We start from the raw sequence: 16,512 nt of genomic DNA, 5'->3' as shown, positions 1-16,512 counted from the left end.
TGAAGATGTACCTCGAGCTTTATTCGGAAGCGAAAGACTTGACTACACTTAACCTCAGTGAAGATCAACAAAGGTTTACGTTAGTGGCATGCTGGATCGTTAGGGGATTTCTATGAGTATGAATGTTCACCAACTTGAGATTTCTGTCTGTAGGGAATTCAAATCCACATCCTTAATGGGTAAGACTCAAATGAAATACATGTGTCGATCATAAGTTATAGTTTATTCCTCAAAGTGCACCATCACTATAAAATATAAATCTCTTCTTTGAAATACTTGTAATTGATTAAGAAAAAGTAATTTTTTTATTTGTGTTCATATGATATAAATTAAAGAATTGAAAACATTTATGCTGCCCTTAAGGATTTGTTTTTTTCTCGTAATTAAATGAGTTAGTAAATCATCAAAAATGGTGCAATTAACTCGAAATGACTAATGAGTTAATCTTCCTCCTTTAACCAATTATTTTTACTGTAAGTTAACCAAATGACCTAATAAAAAATATCACTTGAAAAAAAGTTTGAGTGAGTTCAACTCCTATCAATACCACGAGTTAGGACACACCTTCAGAACTATATAAGTTGCTTACATAAGTACTTACAAATTGTCCATCAATACAGCCTTCACATTGACCGTGAAAACTAACACACAATCCTCTAAAAGAAAGTAGTCCATACTGAACCAATATAATATAACCGATATGTGTTTGCATTACTAAGCAACATAGGCAACCATATCCTTGAAGATATGGAGTGCAAAGGAAAGAAGAAGAAGAAGAAAAGGAAAAAGAAAAGCAATTATTGTTGGTTGTTGATTTTGATTTACCGAAAATATCCCTAAGAATGATTGTTGCCATAAACAACAAAGCCACACGCAATAACGTTACAAGGAAACTGGACCCAACTTCCCTTCTTTCATTCTTAACTAACTCAACTCGCTTCTCCAACCAACCTAAACCCTAAATTCCCCATTGCACTGCAACTGCATTCACCGCTCTGATCCGATTCCTGTTAATCAGAAACGTTTGCATTGTTTGATTCTGTGAATCGCTTTTCCATTTCTGTTACAAGCGATCTGAATCGATTCTGTGAGTGATAATTTCGTTCGTTCGTTCGATTCAGAATCGGTGTGAGGAGCTATTGTTTGTTTCAAATTTCAATGCCTGCATCGATAGTAAGGGTTCATGGTGGTGGTGGTAACACGTGTAGAATCATCCTCTCTCATGTTATGATCACTTTTGGAGTTTTCCCTCTGCTGTTCTTAGAGCCTTGGATTGGTGGAATATAGAAAATATAAATTCATTTAGATTTGGACATGAGAAGGTCCTGGTTCAACAAATTGCACATTATTCTTGGCATTAGAAGACCCTCATTGAGCTGGTTATTCGTGTGCTTCGTAAGCCTTATCGCGCTGATTCTCGTGTTAGGTTCTTCGCGGAATGTTGTTGATCCTGTGCCGTTACGCGGTGTTCCCGCGTCTCTGATATACACGAGCCATGGGAGGGTTAAGGAGCAGGCTGCGGTTGATTATTTGGAGTTGAGGGCTGTGGAAAAGGGTGTGTCTGGTGGACAAGGGGAGCTTGGCCTTTGTGGAAAGGAAAGGGAGAATTTCGTGCCTTGCTACAATGTGTCTGCCAATTTGTTGGCCGGGTTTAAGGACGGGCATGAGTTCGACCGGCATTGCGAGCTGTTGGTTGAACAAGAGAGGTGTTTGGTTCGCCCTCCGAAGGAGTATAAAATTCCCTTGAGGTGGCCAACTGGAAGGGATATCATATGGAGTGGGAATGTCAAGATAACCAAAAACCAATTCCTGTCATCTGGAAGTATGACCAAAAGGTACCCCTTTAGACTGTAATCTGTAACAATTGACCGAGTCGAAAGCAAGTAGTGCAGCTTGTGCATGGTGTTTATCAATTGATGGTTATGGTTTCCATACTTCTAAAATTTTGCAATCCATTATGTAGGTTAATGCTACTAGAAGATAATCAATTTGCTTTTCAGTCGGAGGATGGACTGATCTATGATGGTGTGAAAGATTATTCTCACCAAATTGCTGAGATGATAGGGTTGGGAAGTGACACTGAATTTCCTCAGGCTGGTGTAAGTCTTACATATAACATCATTCACAAGTTTCGTTTCAGTTCTCGTTGAGAACTACATTGTTTTTGTAGTATAATGTGTGTTGCTAATATATATTCATCACATTATGCAGGTTCGCACCATACTGGACATTAATTGTGGATTTGGTAGCTTTGGAGCTCATTTGTTATCCCTGAAAGTAATGGCGGTTTGCATTGCAGCCTACGAAGCAACAGGCAGCCAGGTTCAGTTGTCCCTTGAGAGAGGCCTTCCTGCTATGCTTGGCAACTTTATTGCTAGACAGCTTCCATATCCTTCATTATCATATGACATGGTTCACTGTGCTGAGTGTGGCATCATTTGGGATGAAGAAGGTATTATGTTTCTATTATGAGGCATTAAGTATCATCTTTGCTTCCTTGGCAATAGACTTCTCTGTGGAGTTTCTGAAATAATTCACATCCTCTTCCTTCCTTGTTGTCCTTATCCTATAACATAACAGTTAGTTTATGTATGAAGTGCTGTCTTTCTTACTGCTCTCTAACATTAACTCATCCAACAGATGGAATGTTCCTTATAGAAATTGATCGTGTTCTTCAACCTGGAGGATACTTTGTTTTAACCTTGCCCACAGTTAGGCCGCATGAAAGTTCTTTACGATTGAAAAAGAGAAACATGTTGATGCCAATTGAAGAGCTGACTGAGCAACTCTGTTGGACTATTCTAGCTCAGCAAGATGAGACATTCATCTGGCAGAAGACTGCTGATGTTGATTGCTATGCATTTCGGTAAGGATAATTATTAATTTGGAATGTTGGTATTGTCTATTAACTGTTTGTTTCTGGCAACTACTTCAGACTATTAGTGACATGTTTCTTTACACTGTAGAAAGAAGAATTCTATACCACTATGCAAAGAAGGTGATAATGCTGAGGCATATTATCAACCTCTTGTATCATGTATAAGTGGGACCTCAAGCAAGCGTTGGATTGCAATACAGAACAGATCCTCTGGATCTGAACTGAGTTCGGATGAGCTTAGAACTAATGGAAAGTATTATTTGTAGTTCCTTTCTGGTTATTTACTTCACCTCTTTCTAACCTCATTCCCATCTTGTACTGTGTTGCCTTTTCATTATTGACCTGTCTCTATTATAGCAGGAGTTCAGCCTGAAGATTATTTTGAGGACTTAGAAGTCTGGAGATCAGCTCTCAAGAATTACTGGTCTTTGCTTACACCACTAATATTCTCTGACCATCCAAAGAGACCAGGAGATGAAGATCCACTACCTCCATTTAACATGTTACGCAATGTGATGGACATGAGTTCTAAATATGGGGGCTTGAACACTGCCCTCTTGGAAGAGAAAAAGTCAGTTTGGGTCATGAACGTTGTTCCTGCTAAGGCTTCTAATTCACTTCCTCTTATATTAGATAGAGGTTTTGTTGGTGTTATGCATGACTGGTAAGTTTCTCTATATTCTTAGTCCAAGCAAGTTGTTGGGGGTCCTAGTAAAAGTTTTTATATAATTGATTGGCTGTCAGGCTAATGAACATGATAATAATATAATTAAGTCCTGATTAATGTATATATAGCGTACATTTTCCTTAGCACACTCTTGGAGCATACAGCAGAGAAGTGTATTCTAGCGGCTAGAGAAACTGTTTTTATATTGATAGCTTGAAGAAGTGTGCAGTTCAAGACTTTTGACTGCTGAATATGAAAAAGTCCAATGAGTTAGTAGTGTTTGTATAATTCATACCCAAAAAATGAATTCAAGACAGTTGAAAATATTTAGCAAATGGAAGCTCACTAAATGCTTTATGGAGTAATTCACCGTGGTACTTTAAAGCTCCCGCCATGGTGGGGTCCTGGGAAGGTTTGGACCTATTGTGGATCCCTTTCAGGCAGTCTTAACTTGTACTTGCGCAAGAGATTGACTCCACAATTTGAACCCCGTGACCTAAATCAGTCACATGGCAGCAGCTCCAACCGTTGCGCTAAGGCTCCCCTTCTTAATGGAGTTACTCTACTTATTTAATAAAATTGTTGGTGTCACTCGTTTTGGTTAATGTAGCCTCATTTTACTTTTTAAAGAGGCTTCAAGGAAATCCTGATTGAGACAGACTCAAGCAGTGCAGCGTATTTCCTATATGGGTTGCATTGACAGACATCCTTGCTATCCTTTGATCACAGAGTTCAAGGAGCTTCTCAGACAGGCTGAGGGCGTTCGACTCATGTCCACCGAGAGGGAAACACTCTTGATTCCCTTGCAAAGTTCGGCCAATCCCTCCCCTGTCCTCTAAAGATATTTGACTATATTCCTCCTATTGTTCGTCCGTTTGTTTTCTCTAACTTCTCTCAGACCATAGAGGAGAATAAGCTTGTAATTTCATTTCAGCCCCTTTGATGCATTGAGAAATTAAAATAGTCACCAGTATCCTTCATACGTGTTCAACTCATAAATATATATTTTCAAACATCAATTTGTGTCACCTTCAATGCTGAAATTTAGTAAGTTTTATTGAACGCACCTTTACCATTCTTAATTTGGTTTTCCCTATTGAGACTGAGTTTGGAGATAGAATGTAGCAAGCATGCATGCATATACTTCATCTGATGGCTTAAAAGTAAAAACTACTTCACTTGGATTATTGCAGAATCAAGTTGAAAGAAGATCCATTTCGGAATTTGATCTTTAAATTTTCTTTTCACTAGAGTACAAGTGTCATTTTTAAGATTTGGTTATTTGTGATTAATCTTCAGGTGTGAACCTTTCCCCACTTACCCTCGGACATATGATTTGCTTCATGCAAATGGACTTCTCTCTCATCTTGCATCAGAGAGGTGCAGCATGATAAACTTATTTTTGGAAATGGATAGAATACTGCGACCAGAGGTACAATGTTCCTCCCTTCTATTTATTGTCATGACTTTGTGCTGGAATGATCAGTTTGCTAACTTCTTTTTTGTATTATCAGTATGTTAAAAATATATCAATTATTGGCAGAACAGTCATTCTTCTTCCTTTCAAGTTTCAACATTTTTTAAATTTTGACATGTCCCCCAGCATGATGAGTGATAGATTCTTAGCATTTGGCTCTAAGCACGGATGCTCATTTCTTTGTGCAGTGAACAATCAAAACAATTCTTTAGAATTTATTATGATTTTTTCTTTGAATTTAAGTAATTTATAGTGTCAATACATTGGGAATGGTATGCGAAGCCAAATATGTTGACATACCATTACATGAATTGGTAGGGATGGGTGATTCTATCTGATAACGTTGGAGCTATAGAGATGGCTCGCACACTTGCAGCACAAGTAAGCTGGGAAGCAAGGTTAATTGATCTTCAGAATGGCAGTGACCAACGGCTTCTTGTTTGCCAGAAACCATTTTTGAAAAAATGATTGATCTGCACTATCATGTCTCATCACCATGGAGGATGGACATGATTTTTTGTTCTGGTAAATCTTCTAAACTCTCTGCTATACTGGTGGGCATTTAATTTGGTATAAAGTTAAATGTTAATACTTTTTGTCATGTGGGGAATGGTATATGCTGCATTGATCATTAATTCTGGATGTGGATTCTTTTCTATACTACTGCTATACTAGTGCTATCTTTGTATATTTGTCATACTAAACTCCGTGATGTTGTGAAGAAGCATCCACAATAAGTCGATAATTTAATTCTGCAAGAAGCACTGATATTTGGATTTTTGGTTAATAATGTTCAAGCCAAGGATTGATTCCAAGTAATTTATAAATGGAATTTTCTTACTGCATATCAGAATGTATTGCTACTTATCTGTGTTCTGAACTGTAATATTTCATTGTTCAATTTCAGAGAAGGGATTTTTTTACAGGGCACAGGTTGTATATATTGCTGAGCCCCGGCACTTTTTTCATCTTTTTGCACAATTGGGTCGGGATGAATGTGGAAAGCTGTAGATGGTGAAGGTTCACGTTGAAGTTAGCTCCAATTCTTTTTATTTTATTTTTTTGTCAAAGGTGTTTGTAGTGATTCATTCATTTTATATCTTGGTAGCATCTGTATTGTGCTTATTCATTTCTTTATTGATCATTGGACTTTAAAGAATATAAATGGCCACGAAATTCTAGAATGAGATTGAGAGTTCATTCCTTATAGTAAATTCTTAATCATGTGCAATTTAGCAGGAGTGGTTAAATTATTATTTGACATGTACAAAGTTGCGAAGAGCATAGTAGAAATGCAGTTGTAGTTAAAATAATCATGTGCAAAACCTACACCACATGAGTCTTTGCTAAAAGAAAATCCCAACTTCAACGAGGACCCTGAAATGAATAAGAGGTGTTTGTGGGGGGAATGAGTAAAGTTCTTAACTAGAAAGATTGTAAGTCCTCCCGAGACTTCATATAGTTGCAAATCAATAATCCAGAGTAAGAGAGACTATACAATTTGTCACAGATTCAATCACAGACACACTGGTTCAGAGAGACTGCACAGTGTATTCGTGAACTGGGGTGAGATGGACACCCCCTCTAAACCATTCTTTTGAATCTGGTTAGCATTGTGGTTGATGCCATAAAGAGGTGGTCTCTAGAAGAAAACGGAACTTGCATTCCATTTAGCCATCAAAGCATTATCTTTTTACCCCACATTTCCAAGATTCAACTCCATGTTTTTAGCGTACAATCTGAATACTTGAGGATAATGGTGCGCCTTTCATGCAACGCTGAATTCTGAATAAATGAGTTGCACCTTCATATATGCGAAACGAGTTTGATTGTTTGCTATTTTCCAATGCATTAGAGAACACTGCACTATAGTACCACTTTCAATTCAGAGAAATTAAACATTATATATGGGGAAAGGAATGATTTATATATTGAAAAGCATTGCAAGAATTGACCAACTACAGAGTCAATACCACTGCTCAAGAGAAATATTAACAGTTCAATACTCTGATTGTATTAGAAGCAAAAACAAAGGTCTGACAAAAGAATTGTGAGTAGAAATTTATAAGGCCAGCAAAATATATGCTTATTCCAATTACTTAAATAAGTTCCATAGAGGACAATTCAAAGATGAATGCGCGCCTACAGCAATCTTTAAGGTTGGATTAGCTTGGATATATGAAACCTATTAATGTTTTTCTTACCAAATTAAAAAAAAAGTGACTCCCAAAAATAAAGTAGAAGAATGATAGGAACAAGTGAAAATAAGCTAATGATACTCGGGAGCAGTAATTAGCAACAAGCTTGAGCTAAACCATTTTATTTCTAAATTATGGGTTCACAGAAACCACCAAGTATTGAAGAGATGGAGAAAGTAGAAACTTGTCTATGACACTAAATAACCAATGATATAACACATATATAACCTTTAATCATGTGCTTCTTCAAGCTAGCTTTCTCCATCATCATCACTAAGTTTAGAAATGTTGATATTTCATCAATCTGCTATTTCATTGCAATTAAACTTTGGATTTTTCCATCAAATTCTAGCCTTTAGATATACATAACATGTTTATCAGTCATTACTATCCTCAGTTATCGGACATCTATTCCTTCTCCTATCTCTAGTAGCCATTTTCTGCCCATATCTCTCAAGAATGTCTGCCAAATCAACCAACCCTACTTCTCTCAACTTTTTCCCCATCTCCTCAAACATCAACACACCTTCCTCATTTGAAAAGTAATGCAAAAACTTATTATAATCAAACCTCGGCACCTCCAATCCTCTGTTCATCACCCTCTCCACATACTTGATGTACTCCCGCGCCTTCCCCACTTTCACCAAACCACCCACGAAAATAGTGTCAAAATTGACAAGTGGATCAGTACCCTTCCTTCCCCTCCTCCCCAAATGGCCCTGCAACAGCATTATGTAAGTATGCATAGTCGGTTCACAACCTCTCTTTATCATCTCCCTAAACACCTGAGTCGCTTCACCCGCCCTTCTCAACTTCAGAAGCCCTTTTATCAACCCATGATAGACACTTATATCCATCACACCAATCCTGTCTACAATTTGATAAGCCTCTCTAACCCTATGTTTTGCTAGAAGCCCATACACAACAGACCCCAAAGTCAAGTTATCAATCTGAATACCCCTCTCGCGCATTTCCTCAAACACCTTCTGAGCTTGGGACATCATCCCCTTATTACACATCCACTTAATCACCAACCTATAAGTTGAAAGGCCAAGCTCATCCATCCTCTTCAACCTCATTGTCTCAAAGAGCTTCAAAGCCTCACCACCCTGATTAACCTTGAAAAGGGTCTCCATCATTTTCTCAACAGCTTCAACATCAGGCTCAAACCCTTCATCAGCCATCAAGTTCCAAATCTTAGAAGCCTCAATCAAATCACCCTTATCACAAAACCCTCTAATCAAATGCTTGTAACACACCCCATCAGGTTTAACCCACTCTTTCAGCTTCAAAACAACATACTTAGCTTCTTCAACAAGCTTGTACCCACACATTGCATCAACCACCTTGTTCAAAGTTTCCAAATTGTAACCATACCCATTAGAGTTCATCAAGTGGAAAACCTCGACACACTTTTTCAGCTCCCTGGCACCACCTAAAGTCCTCAGCGCAATCACGAAGGTCCTGTCGGTGGCGAAACGACGGCGTGCGATGTCGGAGAGAAGCTCCCAGAAGAGGTCAATGTTCCGAGACTTTCCGACAACGTCGAGCATCTTGTTGAAGGAGATTGGGGTGTGGGTGAAAGTGGGGTGTTGTTGCGTGTAGAGGAAGAAGCGGTGGACGGGTCGCCATGAATAGGGGAATTTGTTGCATACCTGGAGGAAGAACTCGTGGGTGAGACCGAACTCGCAGGCGGCGAGCTTTGACCGGAACCTTGGCTCGGGGGAGTTTTGCTGCTGGTAGAGGACGGTGCACACGCGGAGGAGCTCGTCTGGGTTTACCGGAGAGACGGGGTTGGTGCTGAGGTGGCGGCGGAGTAGTTGAACGGCGATGATGTTTGGGGATAAAAGCGCGGTGGCTGTTCGCCGGAGAAGCATCTTCAGTGTTCATTCAGAAGGTAATTCCACATGAAAAAAGAATAGGAGGGTTTTACATTGACATGAGGGTTTTAGTCCTCAATTTGCTGATGTAACCAGGAAAATTAAGAAGTCACAATTTCCCCCATGTAATTTCTTCTCACTTGATAGAAATTAGGCTTCTCACTCAATGAAGATGGTTTTATACAAGTAAATTGGGGGCCTCATTATTTTGGCGCATCGCATATCGGTTCGTTGTAAATGTATGGTTAAATGATCATTTGATCACCATAATCGTTAATTGAAAAGGTAATGTGATTCTTTAGTTAAAAATATCACTCTGTACCCATAAAATGTTTACATAAGAAGGCGAGGCGGTAAACCTATTTTGATTTGAGCATATAGGGTTGGGAAGAAGAAAATGCTCTCTTACCTAAAGCTTTTCGGGAACGGGTGGTGTGGTTTCCATCCATGGAATCATGTGAGTCAGGAGGCTAGAGTGAAAATTTGAAACTAATAAAGGATTTTTTTTTACTTAAAAGGTGCAATTTTGTTTAAGAAAATCATTTGTCCAATAATGTAGGTAAAAAAAAATGTAAAATGGAAGATGAAGAGACTCACTAGAAAATAGGCTTGGTGGAGGAGGAACCATTGTTGATGTAGGAGAAACGATTGAGAAGGGAAAAAAGGCACAACGGAGTAGCTTGGAAAGTGAGCGATAACCACTGGAACTCGTGTGGGGAAAATGAAATGGCTTTGTTCCCTCCCTTTATTTAGGGCCTCTATATGTAGGGGTGGGAATAGGCCAGGCCGCCGAAAGGGGCTTATGGCCTGGCCTGTTTAAGGCCTGGCCTGGCCCGGCCTATTTAATAAAAAGGCTAGGTTCAAGCTTTTTAAGAAGCCTATTTAATTAAATAGATCAGGCTTGGGCTTATAAAAAAGCCTTCTAGGCCTATCAGGCCGGCCTGTTTAATATATTAACTCATATAATATAATATTTATTTATTAAAGTATATATCACCTTCCAACTTCCAGTATCCAAGTCCAACGCTTCACCTGATTTATTTCAGCCGTTTTCTTTCTTGAATCATGAGACTTGAGTAACCCTTGACCTTCTATTTGCTTTCAAATTCTTATTAATTGTGAATAAAGTTGCCTTTCTAATTCTGACTCTTTCTCTTAGACTCTCACTCTCTCCATTCTCCATCTCCATCTCCATGAGCCGGCCCTAATTTCTCTGCATCGCCCCTTTAGTGGTAATGACAATTGCAAGTTAGAGATTACACTTTTCACAATTTCCTGGGACAGTTCATTGCATATTGTATAACTTGAACTTTTTACTTATGTAACAATTTATTTTCTGTCATATTTTATCAATGAACTCGATTAGATGAATATTGTGTTCTATTCTAGGTACAGAAATAATCAATAATTTTTAAAACAAAAATCCTCATTGTTCTATTTTTGTTACAGATTCACAAATGTCTACTCCACTTGAGAGCAATCCTATTGTTGTTGAGGTGAACGAGCATGTCCAACCAGAGGCAAGTCAACAGCAAGATAACGCACAAGATGGTGAACAAGTCCAAGATCAGGTCGGTGAAGAATTGGTAACCAAGAAAAAGAGGAAGAAAACATCTCCAGTTTGGGCAGATTTTGATGAAATTGAAATTACCGGGGGTGCAAAGAAAGCAGTTTGCAGATATTGCAAAGAGAAATTGTCTACAGGTGGGAAAGGAGCCAGTACTAGCCATCTGAGAAGACATTCAGAAATTTGCTTACAAAGGAGAGTGCATTTGGCTAGTGAAAAGAAGCAAAGTACCATACCATTTCAGCCTTGTAACTCAGGTAACCCGTTTCTGAATTCTGGTGCTAGATACAATAATGAAAAGATGAGGGAAATCATTGCTTCTGCTATTATGGTTCATGAAATGCCGTTTAGTGTGGTTGAGAATGATGTTTGGATGTGGGCTTTCCAGTATGCAAATTCAGATTTTCAAAAGGTAACTCGTAAAACCATAAGAAATGATTGTTTAGCTTTATATGAGATGGAGAAGAGAAACTTGAAGGCATTGCTGAAAAGTGTGAATAAGATTAGTTTGACAACAGATATGTGGAAGTCAAGCCACCAAGTAGCTGAATATATGGTGGTTACAGGTCACTTCATTGATGCCGGGTGGAAGCTTCAGAAGAGAGTTTTGAGTTTTGTGAAAGTGCCAGCTCCTAGGCGTGGGGTTGATGTGGCTGACGCCATTTTCAAGTGTTTAAAAGTTTGGGGGATTGAGAATTAAATTTTTTCCATATCTGTTGATAATGCAGCTTACAATGATAAATGCTTAAAAAATCTCAAGGAGAACTTATCAGGCAATAAGTTATTTCTTGATGGTGCTTTGTTTCATGTTAGGTGCTGTGCTCACATATTAAATTTGTTGGTGCAAGATGGCTTAAGCAAAATCAAGAGTGTCATTGTCAATATTCGTGAAAGTGTGAAATATATCAACTACAATGATGCAAGGTTAAAGGCCTTTTGTGATGTGGTTGAACAGAAACGCTTGAAGGAAAGGAAGCTTGTTATTGATTGTCCAACAAGATGGAATTCAACATTTCAGATGTTGTCTACTTCTTTGAAATTCAAGACCGCCTTTGCTGCATACAAGGAAAGAGAGCCGCATTATGTTTATTCACCTTCACTTGAAGATTGGAGCAAAGTTGAGAAGATTTGCAAACTTCTAGAAGTGTTTGATCTAGCTACTCATGTAATCTCAGGTAGTGAGTATCCAACTGCTAATTTATATCTTGCTGAAGTTTGGAGAGTTAAACAAGTAATTGACAATGCGTCTGAGGATGAAGATGACTTCATGAGAGAAATGGCAGCCCCAATGAAAGAAAAATTTGACAAATACTGGGGTGAGTGCAATTTGCTTATGGCTATTGCGAGTGTTTTAGATCCTAGGTGTAAATTTCACATTGTTGATATATGCTTTCCATTGATATATAAACCTGAAAATGTTGCCATGGAGAATATAAGTAAGGTTAGAACTTCATTGGAAAAGTTATATGATAAGTATGTGTCTATGAGTATTGAGGAGTCATCCTTTGTGGCTGCGAATTCAAATGATGGTGGTAACAATGTAACATCCTCAACTGAATCTGGATCTTCATTTGTCACTGGATTTGACCAAATTATGAATCTTGTGCGTGAAAAGGAAGCGGTTCCCCCAATGAAGTCAGAACTACAAGCTTATTTTGATGAAGGTGTTTATGTTCCCGATGGTAATAATAACTCATTTTGTGCATTGGAATGGTGGAGGAACAACAGCTTAAAGTATAAGGTCTTATCCAAGATGGCCGCTGATATACTGGCTATACCTATCTCCACAGTGGCATCTGAGTCTACATTTAGTGCTGGAGGGCGAGTAATTGATGAATTTCGTTCTAGATTGAATGAAAAATCTATTGAAGCACTCATCTGTGGAGGGGATTGGCTGCGTCATAAGTATAATTTGATGAAGAAGCCAAAGGTAACTACTTTTTATAAGTTTTTTATTATCTCTATAATAATGATTTTGAAAATATTTTCAGACTAAGTGACATTATTTTCTTATTTTGAAGGTGGGTGAAGTGAATGAGGAGATCAACTTGAAGATCTAATGTCATTTTAAGTGTTTTTCCATATCTGTAAGTTTTTTTATCTCTATAATAATTATTTTATATTTTTCAGTCTAGTGACATTATTCTCTTATTTTCAAGGTGTTTTTTGCTGGGACTGTTTATGAAGGACACAAGAAGATGATCTGGTGTTTTTTGATGAGATTTTGGAGGTGCTTTTATCATGAGCTGCTGATTTCTTAAGGAGCATACTGGCAGATTTTTTAAATACTGATATGATGCTTTTTGTTGAGATATTGTCTAATGTTATTTGTGTAGTTGTCTAGTTGAGACTTTTTTTCCTTGAGTACTGTTTATGAATCTAGTATGTTATGGAAGATTTTTGGAGGTTATTTTCCAGATTTATTAAATAGCAAAGTAATGAGTTGCTTAGTACTCAAATCTGATTTTTTGTTGAGATCTTTTCTTATTATTAGTGCATATTATCGTACTCAGATCTTCTAAGAACTCTTGAAGAATTTTTGAATTACCCAGGTCCTATGACATTTTGATTGTTGGTAACAATGCATATGATATCATTTTATGTAGTCAGATCCTTGAAGAGTTGTAAGCATTTGTTATAGTGCACTTTGGCAGCTTTAGAATAATTGAAGTTATTCTTTGGACAACATATTGTATCTTAGACAAATACAGGAATTTTTTCTTTTGTTTTTATCAATATTGTTGCTTAAAAAATTATAGGCCGGCCTATTTACATGTAGGCTTGTTGGCCTATTTAAAGATTATTATAAAATAGGCTTTTAAATAGGCTACCAGGCCAGGCCAGGCTTTTAAAAAGGCCAGGCCAGGCCAAAAAAAAAAGCCTCTGATAGATAAAAGGCCAGGTTTAGGCCTAAAATTTTTTAAGTAGGCCAGGCCTATTTACGTAAAGCCTGGCCTGGCCTGGCCTATTCCCACCCCTATCTATATGGACTTTAACATGTGTAGGACACATTCATTAATTATAACACATTAAAATGCGTAACTTTTCATTTATTGATCATATGATTGTGTTCTCTTATAAAAATGTGAAAAGATAGGTGACAATGAAAATTGAAAGATGTGACAATAAATATGTCTCGAAGAGATGCCGCGTGAAAAAGAAAGGTGACAGAAAGTGAATCGATCATAGAGAGGTTGCTTCATCAAATATTTGAAGGAACACATGGCTTCATTATGATCACATTGCCCTATTCTGAAGTCGCATTTCGCCTCCATACTTTAGGCTTGACAACTTGTAGGCTTGTGGACCAAAATTGGCAAGGTGACGACATAGGCGATGTAAAAGAAGTGATTGTTTGACAAGTTTCTCATGCATTGTACGAGTTCTTCAACTTTTTAGATATGAAAGTTAAATTTAAATGCCTAATTCTTATTTTTTTAAATTAATCTTATACTAATTTATAAATAAGATAAATAACCAAGATTATAATTTTTGAAAAACCTAATCTTATTGATAAAGAATATCAATTTAACTTGAAACAAACAAATTAGATAAGCATCTAATATTTTTTTTGGTGTGAGTATCTAATCTAACCAAAAATAAAACACAGGCTGTATAAGTGTTTAGAAAATCGGTCCGACCAGGTCAGCCGGAAACCGGACTTATGACCTGTTCTGTTAGTGTTAGCAAGCATATAAAACTGCTTGTTCAAAATCTAAACCTAAACCCTAAAATACCTAAATTACTTAATGTTTGGTGACAGAACGGAACATGACAGAACGGAACGGAACAGAACAGAACAGGATGGAACATCACAATGATGTTCTATGTGTTTGTGTTTGGTAACTCCAAGTCAATAAAACAAAACAGTGAAGTGAGAGAGAGACTGCTTCGCTCGGAATGTTGAGGGTTCTCAGATCTTCCGCTCCCAGATTCTTGACTAAAGCCCGTCGTCGTACCATTTCACCCTTTGCTCCTCCTCCTCCTCCTCGTTTCTCCTCGGCTCGTTACATCGATGATACTGCTGCTCCCTTCCAGAAAATCCAGATTCCAAGGGATATGAAAACAAGTGTGAGTCTCCCTCTTTGCTTTCATACACTGTTGATTGATTCTCTTTCCATGTATTTATTTCATACGAGATTGATTGATTGATTTCATTGCGCGCTAATCTTCTGTTATGTTGTTGTTGTTTATAATGATTAGACATTTGATGGATATCTTGTTGGTGAGCACGACGCTCCTGGAATTGTTCTGCTTCAGGACTGGTTTGGTGTGGATTATCATGTCAAAAATCATGCTTTGAGGATTTCTCAGCTTGGCCGTGGATTTAAAGTTCTTATTCCAGAGTAGGATGCATAATATTTCTTACTATTTGTGTCATATTCTGTATTGGGAATTTGGATCACTGATGGGTTTTACTTTTTCCCCAGTATGTACGGAGGAAACTACGGACAGCAACTGTTTTATGGAATTGATTGGGATGAAGCTCTGATGAAACTTGATTCTTCAACTACATGGCTTCAAAACAATGGTTCAAAAAAGGTTTGTCTCTTTCATGTGTTGTCAAGATGAAAAATTATTCTGCTTTATAATTTTCCTATCCACTACACTGTCCTGGTTAACATACATGTGTCTGAAGAGCCATTTTTGTTTCTATCACCATTCCAATGTTGCAAAAGGTTCTTCCTCTTCTTCAACCCACAAAGACATAAATGAGCTTTTTGCCTAAGATTTATAGTGTGTTTGTTCATCCACTAGATTGGGTGATAAGAATGTGAGTTTGTTCATCCATTAGGATTTGGGTGATAAGAATGTGAGTTTGTTCATCCATTAGATTGGATGATGTGAATGTGATTTTTCTCAATCCAACAACTTTGCTAAATTGTCTTGGAAAGCCAAATATGTAAGTTGATTGTGCTTTCAACCGGAAACAAATGTGAATTGATATTTCATTGTAACAGGTTGGTGTAACTGGCTTTGGTATGGGGGGTGCTCTCGCTATTGCCGGCTCTATCCGGTTTCCACCATCTTTTGATGCTATTGTATCTTTTCATGGCGCTCCTCCTCGGCAGGATGACCCTAGCTACGCCAGTGCTCCTGTTCAGGCTCACTTTGGGGAGCTCGACGATTTTGTTGGATTTTCGGATGTTAAGGTATGTTTGCAACGCACATTGCTGGCCATTTGCCTCTTCCTTGAGTTCCCTTTCGTCAGTTTATTTATATTATATCCGGTACATTATCCAAATAAATATCACTTCATTTTCTGATTGGTGTGGGAGGAGTTTCTGTACCTTCCAAATCCTACTAGTTTCTTTCTTAATTATGTGCAGTTTTCTGTTCTCTGACTAGAGAGAACACATGCTTGATGTTCTGAGTCAAAATCCTTTGATTCAAGAAACATCATTTTATGATATTGTTTGATGTCTCAGACTGCGAAGGAATTGGAGGAAAATTTTAAGGAATCTGAATATCCATATGAGGTACACATATATCCTGGCAAGGGACACGCATTTATGGACAGCATGATATTGCCCGATGAAGATGATGCTGAAGTTCAGCTCGCCTGGTCTCGCTTCAAGGAATGGATGACACGTTACTTGTATAGTGACCATGATTGCTGTTAAGCTCTAATTAAACATGGTGCTTCTTACTTTTGGGTTGTTACTTTTGAGATATTTGACTTGGAATAATTTTGAAACTGTTGTGGGGCTTCCGTATTAAGAAAATATGGTCTTTGGCTTATGGTGCCATTGTTCCTAAGTTCTGATCATGATGTTTTGCCTATAAGAAAACAAATTAAGGTTTTCCGTGAAAAGTTTTAAAAGTTTAAGACTGAGACTCATCA

The 16,512-nt window shown here is 37.8% G+C and overlaps 4 protein-coding genes across 5 annotated transcripts; 3 read left to right on the top strand and 1 right to left on the bottom strand.

Annotated features, from left to right (window-relative positions):
- The first annotated feature begins 853 nt into the window (after window positions 1-853).
- On the top strand, window positions 854-6,222 carry LOC130739751 (probable methyltransferase PMT4). Of its 2 annotated transcripts, none has more exons than XM_057592143.1 (9): window positions 854-1,835; window positions 1,964-2,099; window positions 2,212-2,452; window positions 2,641-2,866; window positions 2,967-3,129; window positions 3,241-3,542; window positions 4,845-4,977; window positions 5,341-5,547; window positions 5,949-6,222. In XM_057592143.1, exons 1-8 carry the CDS (start codon window positions 1,315-1,317, stop codon window positions 5,488-5,490), a joined length of 1,872 nt encoding a protein of 623 aa, XP_057448126.1. In that variant the 5' UTR covers window positions 854-1,314; the 3' UTR covers window positions 5,491-5,547; window positions 5,949-6,222. The 2 variants fall into 2 exon arrangements, with proteins under 2 accessions (XP_057448126.1, XP_057448125.1); XM_057592142.1 differs by having other exon boundaries at window positions 5,930-6,222.
- Window positions 6,223-7,062: 840 nt separating this feature from the next.
- LOC130739753 (putative pentatricopeptide repeat-containing protein At1g26500) lies at window positions 7,063-9,253 on the bottom strand. The gene has a single exon (XM_057592144.1). It carries the CDS (start codon window positions 9,095-9,097, stop codon window positions 7,598-7,600), a length of 1,500 nt encoding a protein of 499 aa, XP_057448127.1. The 5' UTR covers window positions 9,098-9,253; the 3' UTR covers window positions 7,063-7,597.
- Window positions 9,254-10,557: 1,304 nt separating this feature from the next.
- LOC130737059 (zinc finger BED domain-containing protein RICESLEEPER 2-like) lies at window positions 10,558-12,727 on the top strand. The gene is made up of 3 exons (XM_057588828.1): window positions 10,558-11,233; window positions 11,396-12,597; window positions 12,689-12,727. The coding sequence occupies exons 1-3, from the start codon at window positions 10,558-10,560 to the stop codon at window positions 12,725-12,727; spliced, it is 1,917 nt and encodes a 638-aa protein (XP_057444811.1).
- Window positions 12,728-14,538: 1,811 nt separating this feature from the next.
- LOC130739750 (uncharacterized) lies at window positions 14,539-16,437 on the top strand. Its single transcript, XM_057592141.1, has 5 exons — window positions 14,539-14,738; window positions 14,871-15,013; window positions 15,098-15,209; window positions 15,629-15,820; window positions 16,097-16,437. The coding sequence occupies exons 1-5, from the start codon at window positions 14,568-14,570 to the stop codon at window positions 16,289-16,291; spliced, it is 813 nt and encodes a 270-aa protein (XP_057448124.1). The 5' UTR covers window positions 14,539-14,567; the 3' UTR covers window positions 16,292-16,437.
- The last annotated feature ends 75 nt before the right edge of the window (window positions 16,438-16,512 follow it).

This window comes from Lotus japonicus, chromosome 2 (genome assembly GCF_012489685.1).
Source record: "Lotus japonicus ecotype B-129 chromosome 2, LjGifu_v1.2".
In the NCBI taxonomy this organism is placed as follows: Eukaryota; Viridiplantae; Streptophyta; class Magnoliopsida; order Fabales; family Fabaceae; genus Lotus; species Lotus japonicus.
The sequence above is the reverse complement of the archived record's forward strand: the minus strand, read 5'-3'. Positions and strand labels throughout refer to the sequence as shown.

Bases quoted from the DNA above. Each gene is read 5' to 3' on its own strand.
- LOC130739751 (XM_057592143.1), top strand. From the start codon at position 1,315: ATGAGAAGGTCCTGGTTCAACAAATTGCACATTATTCTTGGCATTAGA. The intron at 2,100-2,211 runs GTAAGTCTTACA...CACATTATGCAG, and splicing joins CTGAATTTCCTCAGGCTGGT to GTTCGCACCATACTGGACAT. The intron at 3,130-3,240 runs AAGTATTATTTG...ATTATAGCAGGA, and splicing joins ATGAGCTTAGAACTAATGGA to GTTCAGCCTGAAGATTATTT.
- LOC130739753 (XM_057592144.1), bottom strand. From the start codon at position 9,097: ATGCTTCTCCGGCGAACAGCCACCGCGCTTTTATCCCCAAACATCATC.
- LOC130737059 (XM_057588828.1), top strand. From the start codon at position 10,558: ATGTCTACTCCACTTGAGAGCAATCCTATTGTTGTTGAGGTGAACGAG. The intron at 11,234-11,395 runs GTCACTTCATTG...TTGATAATGCAG, and splicing joins TGAATATATGGTGGTTACAG to CTTACAATGATAAATGCTTA. The intron at 12,598-12,688 runs GTAACTACTTTT...CTTATTTTGAAG, and splicing joins ATTTGATGAAGAAGCCAAAG to GTGGGTGAAGTGAATGAGGA.
- LOC130739750 (XM_057592141.1), top strand. From the start codon at position 14,568: ATGTTGAGGGTTCTCAGATCTTCCGCTCCCAGATTCTTGACTAAAGCC. The intron at 15,210-15,628 runs GTTTGTCTCTTT...TCATTGTAACAG, and splicing joins AAAACAATGGTTCAAAAAAG to GTTGGTGTAACTGGCTTTGG. The intron at 15,821-16,096 runs GTATGTTTGCAA...TTGATGTCTCAG, and splicing joins TTGGATTTTCGGATGTTAAG to ACTGCGAAGGAATTGGAGGA.